Raw genomic sequence first — 21,356 nt, forward strand, 5'->3', positions numbered from 1 at the left:
TATATATCACATCTTTATCCATTCCTCTGTTGACCGACATTTTAGTTGCTTCCATGTTCTGGTTATTGTAGTACTGCTGTGAACATTGGAGCGCATATGTCTTTTCAAATTATGGTTTTCTCTGAATATATATCAAAGTGTGGGATTGGTGGATCATATGGCAATTCTATTTTTAGTTTTTTAGGGAACCTCCATACTATTCTCCATAGTTGCTGCATCAATTTACATTCTCATCAACATGCATGAAAGTTTCCTTTTCTCCACAAGTTCTCCATCATTTATTGTTTGCAGAGTATTTGATGGTGGCCATTCTGACCTGTGTGAGGTGATATCTCGCTGTAGTTGTGATTTGCATTTCTCTGATAATTAGTGATGTTGAACATCTTTTCATGTATTTGTTGGTCATCTATATGTCTTCTTTGGAAAATGTCTATTTAGGTCTTACTTTTTTATTACTTTTTTTTTTTTAATATATTGAGCTTCATGAACTGTTTCTATATTTTGAAGATTGCCAGTTACTTTATTTCCAAGTATTTTCTCCTATTCTGAGGGTAGACTTTTTGCCACATTTATAGTTTCTTTTACTGTGCAAAAGTTCTTTAAAAATATGGAACACTTCATGAATTTGAGTGTCACCCTTGCATGGGGCCATGTTAATCTTCTCTGTGTCATTCCAATTTTAGTATATGTGCTGCTGAAGTGAACAATACAGTGTTTGAAATCAAGAAGTGTGAGTCCTCCAATTTTATTCTTTTTATTTTTTATTTTTCAATTTTATTCTTTTTAAAGACTATTTTAGCTATATATAATCTCTTGTGATTCCATGTGCATTTTATGATGGATTTTTCTATTTATGAAAAAAAATCTGTCTTGAAATTTTGATAGATTTCATTGAATTTATAGATGCTTTGGATATTATTAATATATTAATAATATTATGTCTTCCAGCCCATATACACAGGATAAATTTTATTTTTCTGTTTTTAATTGTGTTTTAGTATTTCTTTTAGTTTTCATTGTATGCTTCTTGGTTAATTTTAATTGTCTAATAATAGTGGATGCTATTGTTTATTGAATTATATTCTTAATTTCCTATTTAGAATGCCCATTGTTATAGAAATGTCTTTAGTTTTGTGTGTTAATATTTTATCCTGCAATTTTGCTGAATTATTGACTAGTTCTAACAAACTTTTGTGTATGTGGAGTCTTTAGAGTTGACATACAAGATTATATCATCTGCAAAGAGATAATTTTACTTGTTTATTTATAATGTGTGTGCTTTTCATATTTTCTTGCCTGATTGCTCTGGCTAGCACTTCCAATATTATATCCAAGAGAAAGGGCAAAAATGGACTGGTATACACAACATCATTTACTCATTGGCTATATGTTAATTTTCAGGAAATAACTGCAAAATGCTAAATTTAATTCTTCTTTTCAATGATCATCATGTGTTATGCTGATGTATTTAAAGAAGTCAAGAGAATATAAGTTAGGAGCTTAGCTTAAAGAATAGAGAAAAGTAAATGAGAGGAAAAAATGACTAATTTAACCCCTGATTAACCACTTCAACATAACTAGGGTTTTGCAATGCATACATATTAGGTTAAAATATTTCTTTTGATGGATTATTCTAATTAGCATTATAACAAGGATTTATGATAAGTTACCATCCAAAATAATAATTTATATTATACACTGAAACTAAAATAATAAATTATTTTCCAGTTTTTGAGCAGACAAATCATTAATATTAATCTAACCAATTATTCATAGCAGAACATTAGCTCCCATAATGGTGATTCTCATTTCAGTTCCCAATTGTAAGTATCAAAACAAAAATTATATGACCTCACTACACAAACTGTTAAGGCAAACGCACTCAGACTTTTTGTTTTTTTTTAACTCTTACTATTGTTTAGATTTTTGTATTGGATTGACAGAATCTTTGTTCCAAAATCAGAGTGATGCATAATATAAAGTCTCAGCAAGAGTGTCTTTTGTATACACATGATATAGTTAATTCTTTCCTTGTGTCAGATTTGTAAATAACTATGAAATATTGCTTGTTTTGTTTTAGTATTGTGTAAATAAAACCTGCAAAGAAGTTTCTTTAATGGGATATAATTGTAATGCCACTATAAAATGCAGAGGAAATGGGGTAAGAAACTTTTGTTTTTGTAATTCTAAATTTTATGTTACTTTTTGAGTAATTCAAAGTAAAAAATCCATCCTGTTTGGTAGAAATGAAAATCTAAGTTTCTCTTTTATCCAATCTTGCCTAGGAATAGCTAACTAATATAAAGAAAATCAGCTGATTTCTAACCGATCAAAACACTATTTAGTGAACTGTACTATATGTGTACTGAATTTATTGTAAGCACTCAAAACTTATAAATTGATAACACATTTAAATAAAAAAATCATTTTCTCATGCAAATGAATGCATATTTTACTTATATTGTGAACATATTTCTTCTTGCTCATACTCTTCATAATTAAAATTTATAGCTATATAGTATTTTGCAGAAGATATTTTTAAAGACATGTTAGAGAATTTCTGAAGTTTTTAAGAAGAGGCTTCTACTAGAAAGTATCTTTATGCAAAAAGCATTTTATTCTCAACTGCTTATCCATTTTAATCTGGCAATACAGATTTGTAGTTACTTTTGCATTTAATATATACTTCTTAAAAAATGTATAATTTGGGTCCCTTGTTTTACTGCTTTCCAAAAAGAAAATCAGTGTATAATTCAGTCAACATTATAGAAATGATAACAAATTTATCAGTATTCAATTTTGTAATATTCATTATTACAATTTATGTGATTGGTTTTAGAAGATATAGAATGCTGCTGCTTTGTCTTGAATTTTCTATGAAACTTTTCTGTAAACAAAAAGGATAGCTACATTTTCATGTTTTTGTTTTTTACTTTCATTGTTGTTCATTTTCATTGTTATCATTGTTGGCCTGATCTTTTGCTCTTCTTTGTTCAATTCTCTGCTTTAAGCCTTCAGCCTCAATATTTTTGTGTAAAGTCTCAAACCAAACTTATAGGTTGCAGTTTATTGATACATTTTGTTTAGCTGTAATTAACACACAATATCATATTAGTTTAAAGTGTCAGTTCAGTTCAGTCACTCAGTTGTTTCTGACTCTTTGAGACCACATGGATTGCAGCACACCAGGCCTCCCTGTCCATCACCAACTCCTGGAGCTTACTCAAACTCACGTTCATTGAGTCGGTGATGCCATCCAACCATCGTATCATCTGTCGTCCCCTTCTCCTGCCTTCAATCTTTCCCAGCATCAGGGTCTTTTCAAATGAGTCAGTTCTTAGAATCAGGTGGCCAGAGTATTGGAGTTTCAGCTTAAGCATCAGTCCTTCCAATGCATATTCAGGACTTATTTCCTTTAGGATGGACTGGTTGGATCTCCTTGCAGTCCAAGGGGCTCTCAAGAGTCTTCAACACCACAGTTTAAAAGCATCAAGTCTTCAGCGCGCAGTTTTCTTTTTAGTCCAACTCTTACATCCATATATGACTACTGGAAAAACCATAGCTTTGATTAGATGGACCGTTGTTGTAATTTGATATTTTATACATTATGAAATTAACATTCCAGTAAGACTAGGTTTATGTACATTCTACTTTACAGTAAAAAGTTTTATTAAAAAATCCAAAATATAGCTATTTTGATGTTCCTAAGAGATTTGGTCTATTATGTTAATTTTTTTCTAAAATTTATATTATAGGGAATTTATCTATTTAGATTTGATATTCTAGATAAATGTTGTTTCTAACATGGCATTGTTCATCTACTTTAATGGGAGAGATAGGGTGCTAGGATACCACTTTAAAGTAGAGAGAAATATATCTTGTGCAGTATACATTTAGAGGTCTAGGATATCAACAATGCAAAAATGTTTGTCTTTCCACATTAAAAAAAAATCACTCATTCTGTTGGCACAAAATTATTAAGTTTTAGTTCTGCTCTCCCAAAATTTTATAAGCTCAGTTGGACTGTTCTGTTGCCTTCAGTCCTGTCAGAAATGTGATGGTAGTTTAATTCCATTTTCTTTGTGCTGAATGTTGTTCGATTACTTTTCTTCATTTTCTGACATTAGAAATATTACTGACAAGGGACTAAGGTATATGTTTTCATTTCATTTTTTCTGCTAGGAAGTCCTTGGGTTAGAAAGATCCCCTGGAGAAGGAAATGGCAACCCACTCCAGTATTCTTACATGTAAAATCGCATGGACAGAGGAACCTGGTGGGCTACAGTCATGGGGTTACAAAAAGTCAAACACGATTTAGCGACTAAACACCAAACACTAGAAAGTCAAATTACATATCTAGTCTGAAATAGCAAGTCATTCTTCACTTAATAAAATTTAGTAATATTTATCTGGTTATTGCTTCTGCTCTAGCTGACCATTTTTTTTCTTTCACTACATTAGTAAAAATGTAGTGATGGTAACCTCTGTTGTTTATGTTAATTCAGGATAGGGGAAAATTTTGGGATTAGATTTGAAATAAGAAATAAGTGATATTTTAGTCTTAATTTCAAAATTTTACATTAAAATGTTTATCACCAGTGTGTTGTGTGTGTATGTGTGTGCTCAGTGGTGTCCGACTCTGCAACCCCACAGACCATAGCCTGCCAGCCTCCTTTGTATATGGGAATTTTCCAAGCCAGAATTCTGGAGTGGGTTGCCATTTCCTAATCCAAGGGATCTTCCCAACCCAAGGTTGAACCCACATCTCTTGGGTCTGCTGCACTGGCAGACAGATTCTTTACCACTAAGGCCACCTGGGAAGTCAGACTACACTAAATATCAAAAAACAGAGATATTGATGTGTAAATTAGAAGAAAACTTTTGGAATTCAGTATTATAAATAAAACTCATTTTATTGAAATCACTTTTGATATGTAGGGAAAAGAGATTTAAAATTTCAATAATCTTTAAGCCCCCCAAATTTATCATTATCAGCATACACGGACAAAACACAATGTCTGCAATATAATTATAGGAAATAACCATAAATGTCTATTTCTTAAAATGTGCTAGCCCTATATTTATACCTTCAGGTACGGGAATAAATTCATAATATATCATTAGTGATATTTGTTTGGCAAAAACCTTGGAACGAATGTTTATGTGTTTGTGGATGTGGATATATGTGTTTATCTGTGAATATATGTAACACAGAAAATGCTTAGCAGTGGAGGGGGACTTAGTTAGTGGATGAAGGCCCTCTTTTGTGTGTTGGTCACTCAGTCATGTCTTACTCTTTGTGACCCCATGGAGTATAGCTGCCAGGCTCCTCTGTCCATGGAATTCTCCAGGCAGGAATACTGGAGTGGGTAGCCATTCCCTTCTCCAGAGGATCTTCCTGACCCAGGGATCAAACCTGGGTCTCCTGCATTACAGGCAGATTCTTCACTATTAAGCCTGAGGGAAGCCCTATGTATCAGTTATATAGTCTTTAATAAACTTAGAAGACAAACGTTTTGCCTTCTTGCATTTCTTTTTCTTGGAGATGGTTTTGTTCAAAACCTCCTGTACAATGTTACAAACCTCAGTCCATAGTTCTGCAGCCATCCTGTCTACCAGATCTAGTCCTTTGAAACTATTCATCACTTACCCTGTAAAATCATAAGGGATTTGATTTAGGTCATTCCTGAATGGCCTAAAAGGAGAAAGGGAAAGATAAACCCAACTGAATGCAGAGTTCCAGAGAACAGCAAGGAGAGAAAGTCTTTTTAAGTGGTCATTGTAAAGAAATAGAAGAAAACAATAGAATGAGGAAGAGGAGAGCTCTCTTTAAGAAAATTAGTGATACCAATGGAACATTTCATGCAAGGATGAGCACAATAAAGGACAGAAATGGCAAGGACCTAATAGAAGCAGAAGAGATTAAGAAGAGGTAGTAAGAATACACAGAAGAACTGTAGAAGAAAGGTCTTAATGTTCCAGATAACCATGATGGTGTGGTCACTCACCTAGAGCCAGACATCCTGGAGTGTGAAGTCAAGTGAGCCTTAGGAAGCATACCTATGAACAAAGCTAATGGAGGCAATGGAATTCCAGCTGAGCTATTTTAAATCCTAAAACATGAAACTGCTAAAGTGCCACATTCAATATGCCAGCAAATTTGGAAACTCAGTAGTGGCCACAGGACTGAGAAAGGTGAGTTTTCATTTCAGTTCCAAAGAAAGGTAATGCCAAAGAATGCTCAAATTACCATAAAATTACACTCATTTCACATGCTAACAAGATTGTGTTCAAAATCCTTCAAGCTCGTCTTCAGAAGTACATAAACCAATAATTTCCAGATGTATGAGTTGGATTTAAAAAAGGCAGAGAAACCAGAGGTAAATTTGCCAACATCCACTGGATCATAGAAAAACAAGGGAATTCCAGAAAAAACGTCTACCTCTGCTTCATTGACTATCCTAAACACTTTTTCTGTGTGGATCACAATAAACTGTGGAATATTCTTAAAGACATAGGAATACCAGACCACCTTATCTGCCTCCTGAGAACCTGTATGCAGGTCAAGAAAGGCCAGTCAGAACTGGACATGAAGCAATGGACTGGTTCCAAATTGGGAAAGGAGTATGTCAAAGATGTATATTGTCATCCTGCTTATTTAATGTATATACAGAGCATATCCTGCAAAATGACAGACTGGATGACTCACAAGCTGGAATCAAGATTGCTGGGAAAACTATCAACGACCTCAGGTATGCAAATGATAGCACTCTAATGGCAGAAAGTAAAGAGGAACTGAAGAGACTCTTGATAAGGATGAAAGAGTAGAGTGAAAAAGCTGGCTTAAAACTCAGCATTCAAAAAATTAAGATCATGGCATCTGGTCCCATCACTTCATGGCAAATAGGTGGGGGGGAAAGTAGAAACAGTGGCAGATTTCATTTTCTTGGACTGCAAAATCACTGAGAATAGTGACTGCAACCACAAAATTAAAAGATGCTTGCTTCTTGGAAAAAAAAAACTATGACAAATCTAGATAGCATATTAAAAATCAGAGACATCACTTTGCCTACAAAAGTCCATATAGTCAAAGCTCTGGTTTTTCCAGTAGTCATGTACGGATGTGAGAGTTGACCATATAAAAGGCTGAATCCCAAAGAACTGATGCCTTTGAACTGTGGTTCTGGAGGAGACTTTTGAGAGTCCCTTGGACAGCAAGGAGATCAAACCAGCCAATCCTAAAGGAAATAAACCATGAACATTCATTGCTGAAGCTGAAGTTCCAATACTTTGGCCACCTGATGGGAAGAGCAGACTTATTGGAAAAGACCCTGATGCTGGGATAGATTGAGGGCAAGAGGAGAAGGGAGCAACAGAGGATGAGATGGTTGGATGGCATCACTGATTCAATGGACCTGAGTTTGAGCAAACTCAGGGAGATAGTGAAGGATAGAGAAGCCTGTTGTGCTACAGTTCATGGGTGCCTAAGAGTTGGAAACAACTTAGCAACTGAACAACAACAAATTTAGAAGATCAGGGATTTTATTCTTTTGAATGTAAGTATCTATGACATACATAGACTATCATGATTTATAGTAATTACATATTTTTCTGTTTCAGATATGTAATAATTTAGGCAATTGTCATTGCATTCCTGACTATGCACCTCCAGATTGTGAATTAAAAATTGGTTCACCAGGAGGAAGTATTGATGATGGAAATCTTAAACTTCGTGAGTAGAAATTTAACTTTTAAATTCTAGGATGCTTTAAAAATAAAGCATCAAAATAGGATGCTTTATGAAATAAAGAAATACACTATTAACTAAAATCTTTCATGATACCAAGTGACTAAAAGAGTTACTTTGAATAGTGGCTTTCATTAAATTAATGTTAAATAATATTTGAAATGTGCTTTCCACAGAGACACCCAGTTTTAATCAACTCAGTTACTAAAATACAATATAGTACTCAAGTTTCAATAAACATCATGCGTGCTCAGTCACCTCAATCATGTCTATCTCTTTGTGGCCCTATGGACTGTGGCCCAGCAGGCTCCACTGTTCATGGAATTCTCCAGGCAAGAATAGTGGAGTGGGTTGCCAGTCCCTTCTCCAGGGGGTCTTCCTGACCCAGGGATCGAACCCAAGTCTCTTATATCTCCTGCATTGGCAGGCAGGTTCTTTACCACTAATGCCACCTGGGAAAACCTAATAAACATAATATCATGAATGAAAAATAAATATGGATGAATGAACATTATGCAAATTATTTGCATTCCATGTTATTAAAAACTTTGCAGGTTATTTAAAAACACATGTAAGGTAAGGTGTTTATTTTGAATGAAATTTAGAGGAAAATGTATGACAAAATGTAAGTATACATATTTACTAGGAAATAATAGTAAATCACATTTTGAGTGATGAAGTACAAGTTTATACTTTCTCTAGTTTCCATGAATGAAGGAAAGTTGCTATTCATTGACTCAACATCTATTTAAAAAAAAAAAAAAAACTCTTAACAGGGCTTCCTTTGTGGTCTAGTGCTTAAGAATCCACCTGCCAATGCAGAGGACGTGGGCTCAATCCCTGGTCCGGGAGGATTCCACATGCCACAGGACAACTAAGTCCACCCACTGCAGCTGTTGAGTCGGTATGCCCTAGAGCCTGAGCTCCATAACAGAAGTCACCTCAGTGAGAAACCCGCACACTGCAACCAAGAGTAGCCGCTGCTAGTCACGAACTAGAGCACGCCTGCACTCAGCAATGAGGACCTACCACAGCCAAACATCTTTAAGAAATAAAACTGTCAACAGTGTGGGTATAGTGTGATCCTACCTCATCAAGGTGGGGTCCACATATGGCAAACCCAAAACTAAAATCATACTCAATAGTTAAAAGCTGAAAGCTTTTCCTGTAAGATCAGGAACAAGACAAGGATACCTATGCCCACTACTTTCATCCAACACAGAATTGAAAGTCCTAGTCACAGCAATTAAACAAAAATACATAAATAAAATAAATCCTAGATTCTAGTTGTATTTGATGGAGAAGGCAGTGGCACCCCACGCCAGTACTCTTGCCTGGAAAATCCCATGGATGGAGGAGCCTGGTAGGCTGCGGTCCATGGGGTCGCTAAGAGTCAGACACGACTGAGCGACTTCACTTTCACGCACTGGAGAAGGAAATGGCAACCCACTCCAGTGTTCTTGCCTGGAGAATCCCAGGGACTCGAAGCCTGGTGGGCTGCCTTCTATGGGGTCGCACAGAGTCAGACACGACTGAAGTGACTTAGCAGTAGTAGCAGTTGTATTTGATGAGTGTTTATTCTTGCCTGGAGAATCCCATGGATGGAGGAGCCTGGTGGGCTACAGTCCACGGGGTTGCAAAGAGTCAGACATGACTAAGCGACTTCACTTTCACTTTCCTTTTTTAAAAAATTAACTTATTTATTTTTATTGGAGGATAATTGCTTTACAATAGTGTGTTGGTTTCTGTCTATATCAACATTTTTTTCTTGCTTTTTAGTTTATTTATTTTTAATTGGAGGAGAGCATTTTATTCTTATTGGACTACAGGGCCCAAATTGCTTCATACGTATCCATTTGTAAAAGTTTTCTTGTATTTGTGTCATTTCACTGGAACAGCTGGACACCCATAAGCAAAAGAATTATCCTAGTCACAGACCTCACAACTTTCAAATATTAAGTTGTGGATCAACTCAAAATGGATCATAGTCCTAAAGTCTAAAAGTATAGCTAAGGACAAGCTCAGGCAACGGTAGTGACCAGAGACAGTGGTATGCATACACTTGGCTGTGGGGCCCAAGTGCAGGTGTCCATGTGCTGGCAGATGTCAGTTGAAGATGTGTTTGTAGTGATCAGGGCTGGGGTAGGTGGCAATGGCTGGAGCCAACCACAGGCTCACTGGCTGCTCCAATGGTCCTGAATGTCAGTGCGCTTTCCTATTGCTTCACACTCTACTTCTGTGAATGCATACTGCAAGGGAAATCAGTGATGGGGTGGGGAAATCAAGTTCTAGGGCATGCCGGTGCCCACCTGGACAGGCTAGCTCCAGGTAGGCACAGTGATGCCCACCACTGTCAGAATTCCAACTGTGATTTGGATCCAACAAACAGCTAGAATATGCTCTCCTGTAGCTGTTCTCTTCCTCCCCTGGGTGTATGCACTGTCTTGGAGGTCAGTGATGGAGGTCTTGCTGGGGGTGTGCAGGTTCAGAGCTGAAGGCAGGGGCTGGTTACAGATAGGCACGGTGGTGTGGGCCGGTCAGAGAGGCAGAACCTGATCTGGATCTGACAAACAGCTGCAGGAGCCTTGGGTGTCCACATGCTCTTCTGTGGCTGGATGCTCACCCCAGGGCATGCAGTGGAAGCCAGAGACAAGAACCAGGCTGGGAACATACCATGACTGCAGGGGCTATTCACAGGTGAACATGGTGACATTGGCCATGTCACTGTGGAAGGTGTCACCATGGCCATGTCACCTGACGGAAGGCAGGATCTGGCTCTGTCCACAAACAGCAGTGTGTGGCCGGGAAGGAAGGCAGGGAAGAGGGAAGGCTGGCTGGCTATTCATTCACCTGTGGCTGTAGCTTGTTGTTTTATCATTCAGTTACTAAGTCGTGTCCGACTATTTGTAACCCCATGGACTGTGGCCCACCAAACTTCTCTGTCCATGAGATTTCCTGGGCAAGAATACTGCAGTGGGTTGCCATTTCCTTCTTCAGGAAATCTTCCCCACCCAGGGATCGAACCTGTGTCTCCTGAGTTGGCAAGCAGATTCTTTACACTGAGCCACCAGGGAAGCCTGCTGCAGATTACTTCTACTTAATATATCAGAGGGTCTAGTCAGTATATCGTTCCCCCCAGAGCATACAGGTTAAAAAGAAAAAAGAAAATCAGTGTTTCTGTATAGGTAATATGATCCTATATGCAGAAAATTCTGAGTCGCCAAAACCTAAAGAGTAAGGTGGCAGAAAATGAGATCAATATACAAAAAGCAATTGTATATCTACAAACTAAAAAGAGACAATCCAACAATTACATTAAGGAAGCAATTTTATTCATAGCAGCATAAAAAATAAAATACTTAGCAATAAATTCAGTGGAAAAGTACATGATTTGTACACTGGAACCTTCAAACCATTGCCAAGACAAATTAAAGAAAACTTAAGTAACTGAAGAGACAGTTATGTTCAGAGTTTGGAAAACACTTGTTGCAAGGTCAGTTTTCCCCAGATTTATCTATACACTCAGGAAAATCCTTTTGCGAGTCATCTATCAGGTTCATTTGCAGAAATTGACAAGCTGATTATAAACTTTATACAGAATTTTAAAGGGACTAGTGTTGTCAAGATAACTTTGAAACAGAGTGACATTGGAGAAAACACACCAGCCAACTGCAGAACTTTCTATAAAGTTACAATAATCAACACAGTGTAACACTGATATTAATATAGACATATAGATCAATGGAACAGAATAAATCACTGGAAGTAGAGCCACAGATGCATGGAAAACTAATTTTCCATAAAGTGCAAAGCAAATCAGTGAGTAATGGATAGCTTTTTCAACAAAAAGTTCTGGAACAATTATATACTCACATGCAGAAAAAAAAATTCTGTACATGTTCCGACGTCATATGTAAAAATTCACTCAAAGTGGATCACAGGCCAAAATGTGAAGCTTAAATGTGTAAAACCTCCAGAAGAAAATATATGAGAAAACCTGAGTGCCTTTGGATTAAATAAGAGTTATTTTTTTAACATGTGACACCAAAAGCACAATCTAAAGAGGAAAAGTGAAAACGTGGACATCTTCACAATGAAAATCTTTGGCTCGTCAAAACTCACTTGAAGAGTTTTGTATATAACTAGAGTTAGGTATATAACTAATAAAGTATTTATATTCCAAATGTATACAAATTTTATATTCACAATATAATCTTTGAAAATTAATAATGGAAAACAAATGGACAAAATATGGATACTTTATCAAAGAAGATGTAAGGTGATAGATAAGCACATGTAAAGATGCCCAATGTCATTGTTCATCAAAGAAATGCACACTAAAATCACACCTAGTTGCTGTTACACTCTTTTAAATTTTATTTAAATTTTAAAGGCTAACCACATGAAGTTTTGCCAAAATGTGAGGACAGTGTCTCACACACTATTGTTGAAATGTAAAATTGTACTGTTGCAGCTTCTTCTTAAAATAATCTTATTTATATATCTTTGTTATGGGTCTTCATTGCTGCACAAGGTTTTTCTAGTTGGAGTGAGCAGGGGCTATGCAGTAGTTGTGGTGTGCGGGCTTCTCACTGCAGTGACTTCCCGTTGCAGAGCCCGGGTTCCAGGGAGTGAGGGCTTCAGCAGTTGTGGCTTCCCAGCTCTAGAGCACATGGGCTTAGTTTTTCCTTGGCGTATGGGATCTTCCAGGATCAGGACTTGAACCCGTGTCTTCTGCCCTGGCAGGTGGATGCTTTATCACTGAGCCTTCAGAGAAGCCCTTTCTTTCGCCTATCATGTAATGCAATCGCTTTACTGTTTACCCAAGAGAATAGAATGTCTTCATCCCTACAAAACTTTGTACACAAACATTCATGACAGCTTCACATGTAATAGATGAGATCTGAAAACAACCCAAAGACAAACCAACAGGTGACAGATCAACAAAGTGTGGTGTATTCAAAAAACAGCATATTATTGAACAATAAAAAAGGAATGAGCTACTGTTAAAACTACCAATGTGGATGGATGTCAACATTTACCCTGTGTGAGAGAAGCAAAATTAAAATGAATATAGACTGTATGACTTTATTTATATTAAATTGTAGAACATCTAAGCTAATTGATAGAGAATGCTGATTAGATCAGTGGTTGCTTGTGTTGGGAGTGGCAGCAAAGCAGCATTATATGGGCAAGAAGAAACTTGTGGGTGATGGATGGATTCACTGCAGTTGAGCCTTGGACTACATGGATTTGAACTGCTTTGTGCATTCACAGGGATGCCTGGCATGCTGCAGTCCATGGGGTTGCAAAGACTCAGACACAACCTGGTGACTGAACAATAAGTACATCCACTTGTACACAGATTTTTTTCAATAAATACCACAGTACTATAGCATCAGAAGTAGACTGAATCCATGGGAGAGCAGCTGCAGATATGGTGGAACCTGCACTACAGAGGGACCTCAGATGTGGAAGACCGATGTTAAAGTTAAACATGGGTGTGTAGACTGCTTGGAGTGGATCCCCCAACCCTGCAATGTTCAGGAGTCAACTGTCTTTTGACTGATGTGGTGGTTGTATAGATATAAACATACATACATACATATATATATATATACACACACACACACACACATATAATGTACATCTCAAATAGATTCATGTATTATGCATCTATCAGTAAATCTGTTAAAAATCACAAAATTTAAATGATATCAAACACAAGAATCACACTATTTTGTTGTCAAATCTCAGACATTAAACTTATTTTCCTTACCAATAATGATAAGAATTTTACACTAACTGAAGAAAATCCATAACTATCAAAACAAAAAATAATCTTTTAAGTGTATGCCTCATTTGCTATATCTTATCCATTGTACAGTTATAGTGTTCACATTTCATCATATACGAAGAATCAGTTCAGTTCAGTTCAGTCGCTCAGTCATGTCCAACTCTTTGTGACCCCATGGACCGCGGCATGCCAGGCCTCCCTGTCCATCACCAACTCCTGGAGCTTGCTCAAACTCATGTCCGTTGAGTCGGTGATGCCATCCAACCATCTCATCCTCTGTCATTCCCTTCTCCTGCTGCCCTCAATCTTTCTCAACATCAGGGTCTTTTCAAATGAGTCAGTTCTTTGCAAGAATAACTATATAATAAAAGAAGGAAAATACCAGTTATACCAAGACTCTCATCCATTGCTAATGTGAATGTAATTCCTACAACCACTTAGGAAAATCACTGGAAAAGTTACAAATGTTCAGTTTAGGCACATGATATAAGTAAGCATCACATTCCCAAGGGCATATACCTATGACATATGCACACATACATTGACTAAGAGACATGTAGTATATATTCATAGCAGCACTCTTCATAACACTCAGAATTGCAAGTTACCCAAATGCTCATAAGAAACAACATATTTATAGCTGTTATTTCTATATAAAGATATTGTATGCAGTGATGAGAATTGATATTTTACAATTATAAACAATAATTTGGCTGAATCCCCAAGTAAGGTAATATTGAGCTGAAAAATCAGATAGGATATAAATACATACAATGTAACTGTATATAAAGGTTATAATCTGTCAAAAATGATCCATGGATTAGTGATTTTCCGTGGATGGTGGCTGAAAGAAAGCAGATTGGAGGTAGTGAAATGCTGGTAATATTACTTTTCCTGGCTTTGGTGCTGGTTACATAGATGTGTTCAATTTAGAAAATTCCTTGAGCTATGAAATGATGGTGTGAATGCATGTCTGTTAGTATTGTTACATTTCTGTAAAAAATCTACTAACTAAATAGCAATGGAGGAAAGCAATATACTTATAACCTTAGAAACAGAATTATGATTAGAAAATGTCCTGGTGTGTGCTTTTGAGACTCTAGCAAAGTATGCCTTGAAATCTGGATTATTTTTCTAATTCCTTGCCAATATATTTATTTATTGTGTGCTTTTGGGAATTGTGTAATATTTGAATTTTTTAAGTGTAAGAGATAGCGAAAGGGCATAATATGTTGTTGACTGTCAACAAGAGGGAAAAAATACACAGAACACACATTACATATAGGTAGATACAGGCACAAATATGGGTATAGAAATGGATTTTATTCATATGTATAAAATATAAATACTGGATGGAGAAACATAGTCTAAAAATGGTTTCCTTCGAGGAGCAAAACTATGTGACTTGGCAAGGGAGGGGATGGGAGCTTTCACAGCATATTGCTAAGTTTTTAACTTAAGTTCTACTAATATGTCACCTTTTAAATAAATAAATAGGATGAATGTAGTAAACAGACTTCAAACTGTGTATACAGTATCATAATACTTTAAAAATATGCATAAAAGATGACTAGTAAGCCTCCATTACTTTGGTCACTTGATGTGAAGAACTGACTCATTGGAAAAGACCCTGATGCTGGGAAAGATTGAGGGCAGGAGGAGAAGGGAATGACAGAGGATGAGATGGTTGGATGGCATCACTGACTCGATGGACATGAGTTTGAGCAAGCTCCAGGAGTTGGTGATGGACAGGGAGGCCTGGGCATGCTGCAGTCCGTGGGGTTGCAAAGAGTTGGACACGACTGAGCAATTGGACTGACTGAACTGAGTAAGCCTATGAAAAATATGCAATTGTAGTTTTGGGTATGAGCTTAAATGCCCTTTTATTTTATCATATATGACAATTTGCAAGGTCTTAAACTTTCAGTTATGTATATGATTTTACATGTATGCATATGATTGCTGTCCAACTCTTTGTGACCCCATGGACTGAAGCCCGCCAGGCTCCTCTGTCCATGGAATTTTCGATGCAAGAATACTGCAGTGAGTTGCCATTCCCTCCTCCAGGATGCATATGATTAAAGTGAGATAAATACAAATGCATTCAAACATTCAGTGAATATCCACTTATTTCTGTGTTTCACTTCCAGATACAATGTTTATTAAAAAAAGCTACAGTACACATCAGAACTGGCTTATTTTATGTTTCTACATTTTTCTGCCCTTTTTCATAATTTTCGCCATTAGGATCATGAAGCGAAATAAAATGAGAAAATCATGCAACAAAGAGAGTGTGGAACATGAGGGGTAAGTAAGACTTTTCAAATAATTTAGTATCTTAAATTGTGCTAGTCATTAACCAGTGTCATTAATTCATAATTATATAATATTTGTTATATTTATTATGAAATGTGTGCTATGTTAAAATCTAAAACAAATGTCCTTTTATCCATTTTGTTTTCCCAATAGTTCATTGTTAGCACATTAAGGCAAATCAAAATTTTGACTGCTCTAGAACTGTTTTCCTGATGTGCATTCCACAGTGTACTAGGGACTTAATATGAGAAAACTTTATTTGGTATATCATTTTAGGTTCCTTTCTAAATGGATCTAAATTAAGTAGCAGTGTTTGTTTCCTTCAGAGAAATCCTTTTTATCCAATTTAGAATTTATATTAAAAATGTCATTAATAAATCCTTGAACCTCAAAATATTTCTATCTCTTTAGTAGTCTCAAATGTTGTTAAAAAATCTCTGCAGAATTCATCTGAAATTAGATACTGTTTCTTACAAACTTGTGCATGATATTCTTACTTTTGTGTGTCTACCTTTCTGATGACCTAACACTTTAACTCATTGAAGGCAAGAAACCCTTATATTAATCCCCATATGTGACAGCATGAATGAGGATTTTAGCCTCAAAGTGACATTTTCTTTGAAAACTATTATTGTGTGCTGTGCTTTGTCGCTCAGTCATGTCTGACTCTTTGCGATCCCGTGGGCTGTAGTCTGCCAGGCTCCTCTGTCCACAGGATTCTTCAGACAAGACTACTGGAGTGGGTTGCCATGCGCTCCTCCAGGGAATCTTCCTGACCCAGGGATTGTACCCAGATCCCCCGCATTGCGGGTGGATTCTTTACCATCTGAGCCACCAGGGAAGCCCATTTTATGAAGACACATTCAGTTGCACACATATCACATGTATGTTGTTTAGGGAAATGTTGGATCATATTCACTGAAAGAGAAAATGACTTAATTGGCCATCATGACACTTTACAGGGGAAAAGAAAAAAAAGAGAATTCAAGAACACCCTGACAGGTAATGTTGTTGAGGGAACCTGAGTAATGTACATGCTGAATACAGCTCCATATCTAAATATTCATGCTGTCCCAGCCTTAATGACTGTTCCTTTACAAACTCTCCCACCAAAGCTGGGATGTGTACCATTAAGCCTTCCATCTTTGTTTATTCTGTAAGTATATACTGGAGCTTTTGAATACATAATTTTTACCAGATGGGAAAAAAAGTGTTTATCTTGTAGCCACATGTTTATTTCCATCATGCATTAGGCTGGGGCTATGGGTTTAGGTAATAAGTTCACAGAGTTGGAACATCATTCTCATCACATCACATCAAAGACAATGCTATGAACTGATAACTTAATATCAGTCTTGATAACTTGAAGGAAGTAGTGTTTGTCAGCTATTTCCTGACAACATGAAAACACCTGTAAGATTATTTTTCTCACTTTTTATACTTAAATCTATATAAAAAAAAAAAAGAAAAGGCAGCTAAATGTACCCCATATGTTTTTGGTTTTTAGTAGTTCTTGACTTTCAGGCTCCATAAAGGGTGTTTCAGAATTATCTTGTATATTCCTTGTCACAGCCCTAGAAGCAGCCTTTTCTACAAGGATTCTTGGTTTCTTTTATTGGGAAACAATATTACAGACCTAGATGCTAGGTTTGCTCCTTGCTATTTGGGTTTCATTGCTTTTAGAACCTCACAACAGACAGATATATGAATCTGATATATGTTTACAACACATGTATACACACAATTGTCCTTAGATATTCTGCAGATAAGTCCTTTATCACATATTTGTTGTAGCTGGGTTGTCTGAATTTTTGCAACCCTATGAACTGTAGCAAACCAACTGTAGCAAACTGTAGCAAAGCCTGGTTTCCTCTGTTCTCCACTAACTCCTGGAGTTTGCTGAAATTTATTTCCATTGAGTTGGTGATGCTATCTAACCATCTCATTCTCTGCTGCCCTCTTCTCCTTTTTTTTTTTTTTTTTTTAATTTCATGCATCCCACCTGGGCTGGTGATCTGTTTCACCATAGATAGTATACATGCTGTTCTTTTGAAACATCCCACCCTCACCTTCTCCCACAGAGTTCAAAAGTCTGTTCTGTATTTCTGTGTCTCTAACCCTCTTCTCCTTTTATCAGATAAAAATTGAGTTTTTTTTTTCTTCAGATATGTGTCATATTTTCATTCAAATCACAGTAATTTTTGCTGAGGAAACATTTTTAAATTTTGTCACTGTTCTCCTTCTTGGATTATGCTTTTGCTGTTATATTTAAAAACTCACCACCAAACCCAAAGTCACTCAGATTTTCTCCTATGCTTTCATCTTGAAGTTTTATAGCTTTGCAATGCACATTTAGACCTATGATTCATTTTGAAGCAGTTTTTGTGCAAAATTTGAAGCAAAATTTGAAATTATGGCATATGTGATAAAGTTTGTATTTCTGCAAATGTGTGCCAAATAGTTCAGGGTCGTTTGTTGAAAGAACTATACTCATAGAAATGCCTTTGAACATATATATGTAGGTCTAATTTTGAATGAAGGAAATTAGATATTTCTTATTTTCTTATTAATGTTAAGTGCATCTTCTTATTTACAGTGTAAAGTTTTTTTTTTTCTGCAATGTATCTTTTTCCAAGTTTCAAATACTAGAATGTGATTCTCTTTATCCACATTTGCAGTAAGTTTGCCTAAAGGAAATATGTGTGGGAAATATATGTGGAAAATATCTTTTCCACATGCCACAGATTAAATAAGCTATGTCATGTCTGACTCTTTTGCAACCCCATGGACTGTGGCCCACCAGGCACTTCTGTCCATAGGATTTCTCAGGCAAAAATAATGAAGTGGGTAGCCATTTCCTTCTCCAGGGGATCTTCCTGACCCAGGGATCAAACCCACATCTCCTGCAATGACAGGCATATTCTTTACTCTGTAGTGACTCGAAACATTCTATTTAGCCTTTCACTTTAGTCTTTCTAAACCATGGATTTTTCAAAGAACCAAAAGTATACAACACTAAATAAATGAATTTTTATTATTTTCAATCATTTCATGGCTGTAATTATTTTGCCTCGTACTAAATGATAAATCAGCAGCAAAGTAATAAATGTAAAGCTATATATTTACACATATAAATTTGTATTCATATGTAAACACATACACTTGTTGTTGTTCAGTCACTAAGTTGTGTCTTACTGTTTGTGATCCCATGGACTGCAGTATGCCAGGTTTCCCTGTCCTTCACTATCTCCTGGAATTTGCTCAGGCTCATGCCCACTGAGCTGATGATGCCATCCAACCATCTCATCCTCTGTTGCTTTCTTCTCCTCCTGCCCTAAATCTTTCTAGCACCAGTGTCTTCTCCAGTGGTCCACTCTTCCCATCAGGTGGCCAAAGAAATGGAGCTTCAGCTTCAGCATCAGTACTTCCAGTGAATATTCAGGTTTGATTTCCTTTAGGATTGATTGGTTTGATCTCCTTGTAGTCCAAGGGACTCCCAAGAGTCTTCTATAGAACCACATTTCGAAGGTATCAATTCTTCAGTGCTCAGCTCTCTTTAGACTGATGCTGAAGCTGAAGCTCTGATACTTTGGCCACCTGATGTGAAGAGCTGACTCACTAGAAAAGATCCTGATGCTGGGAAAGATTGAAGGCAGGAGGAGAAGGGGATAACAGAGGATGAGATGGTTGGATGGCATCACCAGCTCAATAGACATGAGTTTGAGCAAGCTCCGGGAGATGGCGAAGGACAGGGAAACTTGGTGCGCTGCAGTCCATGGGGTCACAAAGAGGTGGACACGATTGAGTGACTGAACAAAACAGCCTTCTTTATGGTCCAACTCTCACATCTGTACATGACTACTGGAAAAACCGTAGTTTTGATTATATGGCCTTTGTCAGCAAAGTGATGTCTCTGCTTTTTAATATGCTGTCTAGATTTCTCATAGCTTTCCTTCCAAGGAGAAAGCTTTTTATAATTGTGTGACTGCAGTCTCTGTCTGCAGTGATTTTGAAGCCCAAGAAAATAAAATCTGCCACTTTCCCCACATTTTCCCCATCTATTTGCCAAGAAATAATGGGACTGGATGCCATGATTTTAGTTTTTTGAATGTTGAGTTTTAAGTCAGCTTTTACACTTTCCTCTTTCACCCTAATCAAGAGGCTCTTTAGTTCTTTGCTTCCTGCCATAAAGGTGGTGTTATCTGCATATCTGAGGTTATTGGTATTTCTCCTGGAAATCTTGATTCCAGCTTTGATTCATCCAGCCTGGTATTTCTCATGATGTACTCTGCATATAAGTTAAATAAGCAGGGTGACAATATATAGCTTTGATGTACTCCTTTCCCAATTTTGAACCAGTCTGTTGTTTCATGTCCGTTTCTAACTGTTGCTTCTTGACCTGCATACAGGTTTCTCTGGAGGCAGGTTAACCGGTCTGGTATTCCCATCTCTTTAAGAATTTCCATAGTTTGTTGTGATCCACACAGTTAAAGGGTTTAAGGTAGTCAATGAAGCAGAAGTAGATGTTTTTCTGGAATTCTCTTGCTTTTTCTATGATCCAATGGATGTTGGCAATTTTATCTCTGGGTCCACTGCAACTTGTACATCTGGAATCCATTGATCCTTTATTTTTCACTCTCCTTTGAGTGCCTGTTTTGATCTGACACTTAAAAGAGAAATCTGACAGTAGATATAGTTAAAGTATGAAACTGTCTACTACTAAACAGACTGTAAATTTGCACTTTCTTTTTCTTTCCCTAGTCGTTCAGCCATTGTACCAGAACGCTGTGACATGGACTACTAATATAGCCAAGCACTTCATCAACAAAATGCTTACATGAAGAGGAGAAACTGTTTCGTAACCCTTATGCTATCCCTAAATACACTTAAAATGTCAGATTTTCGAAAATAAAGTGCACTTGGGCAGGAGGAAGTCTTCCTTCAGTTCAGTTCAGTCGCTCAGTCGTGTCCGACTCTTCATGACCCCATGGACTGCAGCACGCCAGGCCTCCCTGTCCATCGCCAACTCCCGGAGTTTACTCAAACTCATGTCCATCGAGTCGGTGATGCCATCCAGCCATCTCATCCTCTGTAGTTCTCTTGTCCTCCTGCCTTCAATCTTTCTCAGCCTCAAGGTCTTTTCCAAGGAGTCGGTTCTTCGCATCAGCTGGCCAAAGTATTGGAGTTTCAGCTTCACCATCAGTCCTTCCAATGAATATTCAGGACTGATCTCCTTTAGGATGGGTTGGTTGAATCTCCTTGCAGTCCAAGGGACTCTCAAGAGTCTTCTCCAACACCACAGTTCAAAAAACTCTCCCTTGTGACTCTCAAAAACACCTAGCTGCTGGTGGACTGCCCGCCCCCACAGTGGGCCGCAAATCCTGGTGCCCAAGCTGGGGAGAGGCCCAATGCACAGCTGCACTTCCATCGTTCACCCCACTCATCCCTCTAACAGAACTGCCTTCTCCACCTTCCTGCCCAGCTTGCCCGCAGGCC

At 37.2% G+C, this 21,356-nt stretch overlaps 1 protein-coding gene and 1 non-coding gene across 2 annotated transcripts in view; one reads left to right on the forward strand and one right to left on the reverse strand.

Annotated features, from left to right (window-relative positions):
• Positions 1-20,664, forward strand: part of ADAM18 (ADAM metallopeptidase domain 18) — a 109,889-nt gene extending 89,225 nt beyond the window's left edge. Inside the window, exons 17-20 of the mRNA XM_043893635.1 lie at positions 2,081-2,161; positions 7,621-7,732; positions 15,695-15,851; positions 20,622-20,664. Of these exons, the coding sequence (XP_043749570.1) occupies positions 2,081-2,161; positions 7,621-7,732; positions 15,695-15,851; positions 20,622-20,664 (393 nt within the window). The remainder of the gene's footprint in view (positions 1-2,080; positions 2,162-7,620; positions 7,733-15,694; positions 15,852-20,621) is intronic.
• LOC122688153 lies at positions 602-705 on the reverse strand. Its single transcript, XR_006339371.1, has one exon. It is a non-coding gene; the product is annotated as a U6 spliceosomal RNA (small nuclear RNA).
• Positions 20,665-21,356: the final 692 nt, after the last annotated feature.

The sequence above is a fragment of the Cervus elaphus genome, chromosome 32 (genome assembly GCF_910594005.1).
Source record: "Cervus elaphus chromosome 32, mCerEla1.1, whole genome shotgun sequence".
In the NCBI taxonomy this organism is placed as follows: domain Eukaryota; kingdom Metazoa; phylum Chordata; class Mammalia; order Artiodactyla; family Cervidae; genus Cervus; species Cervus elaphus.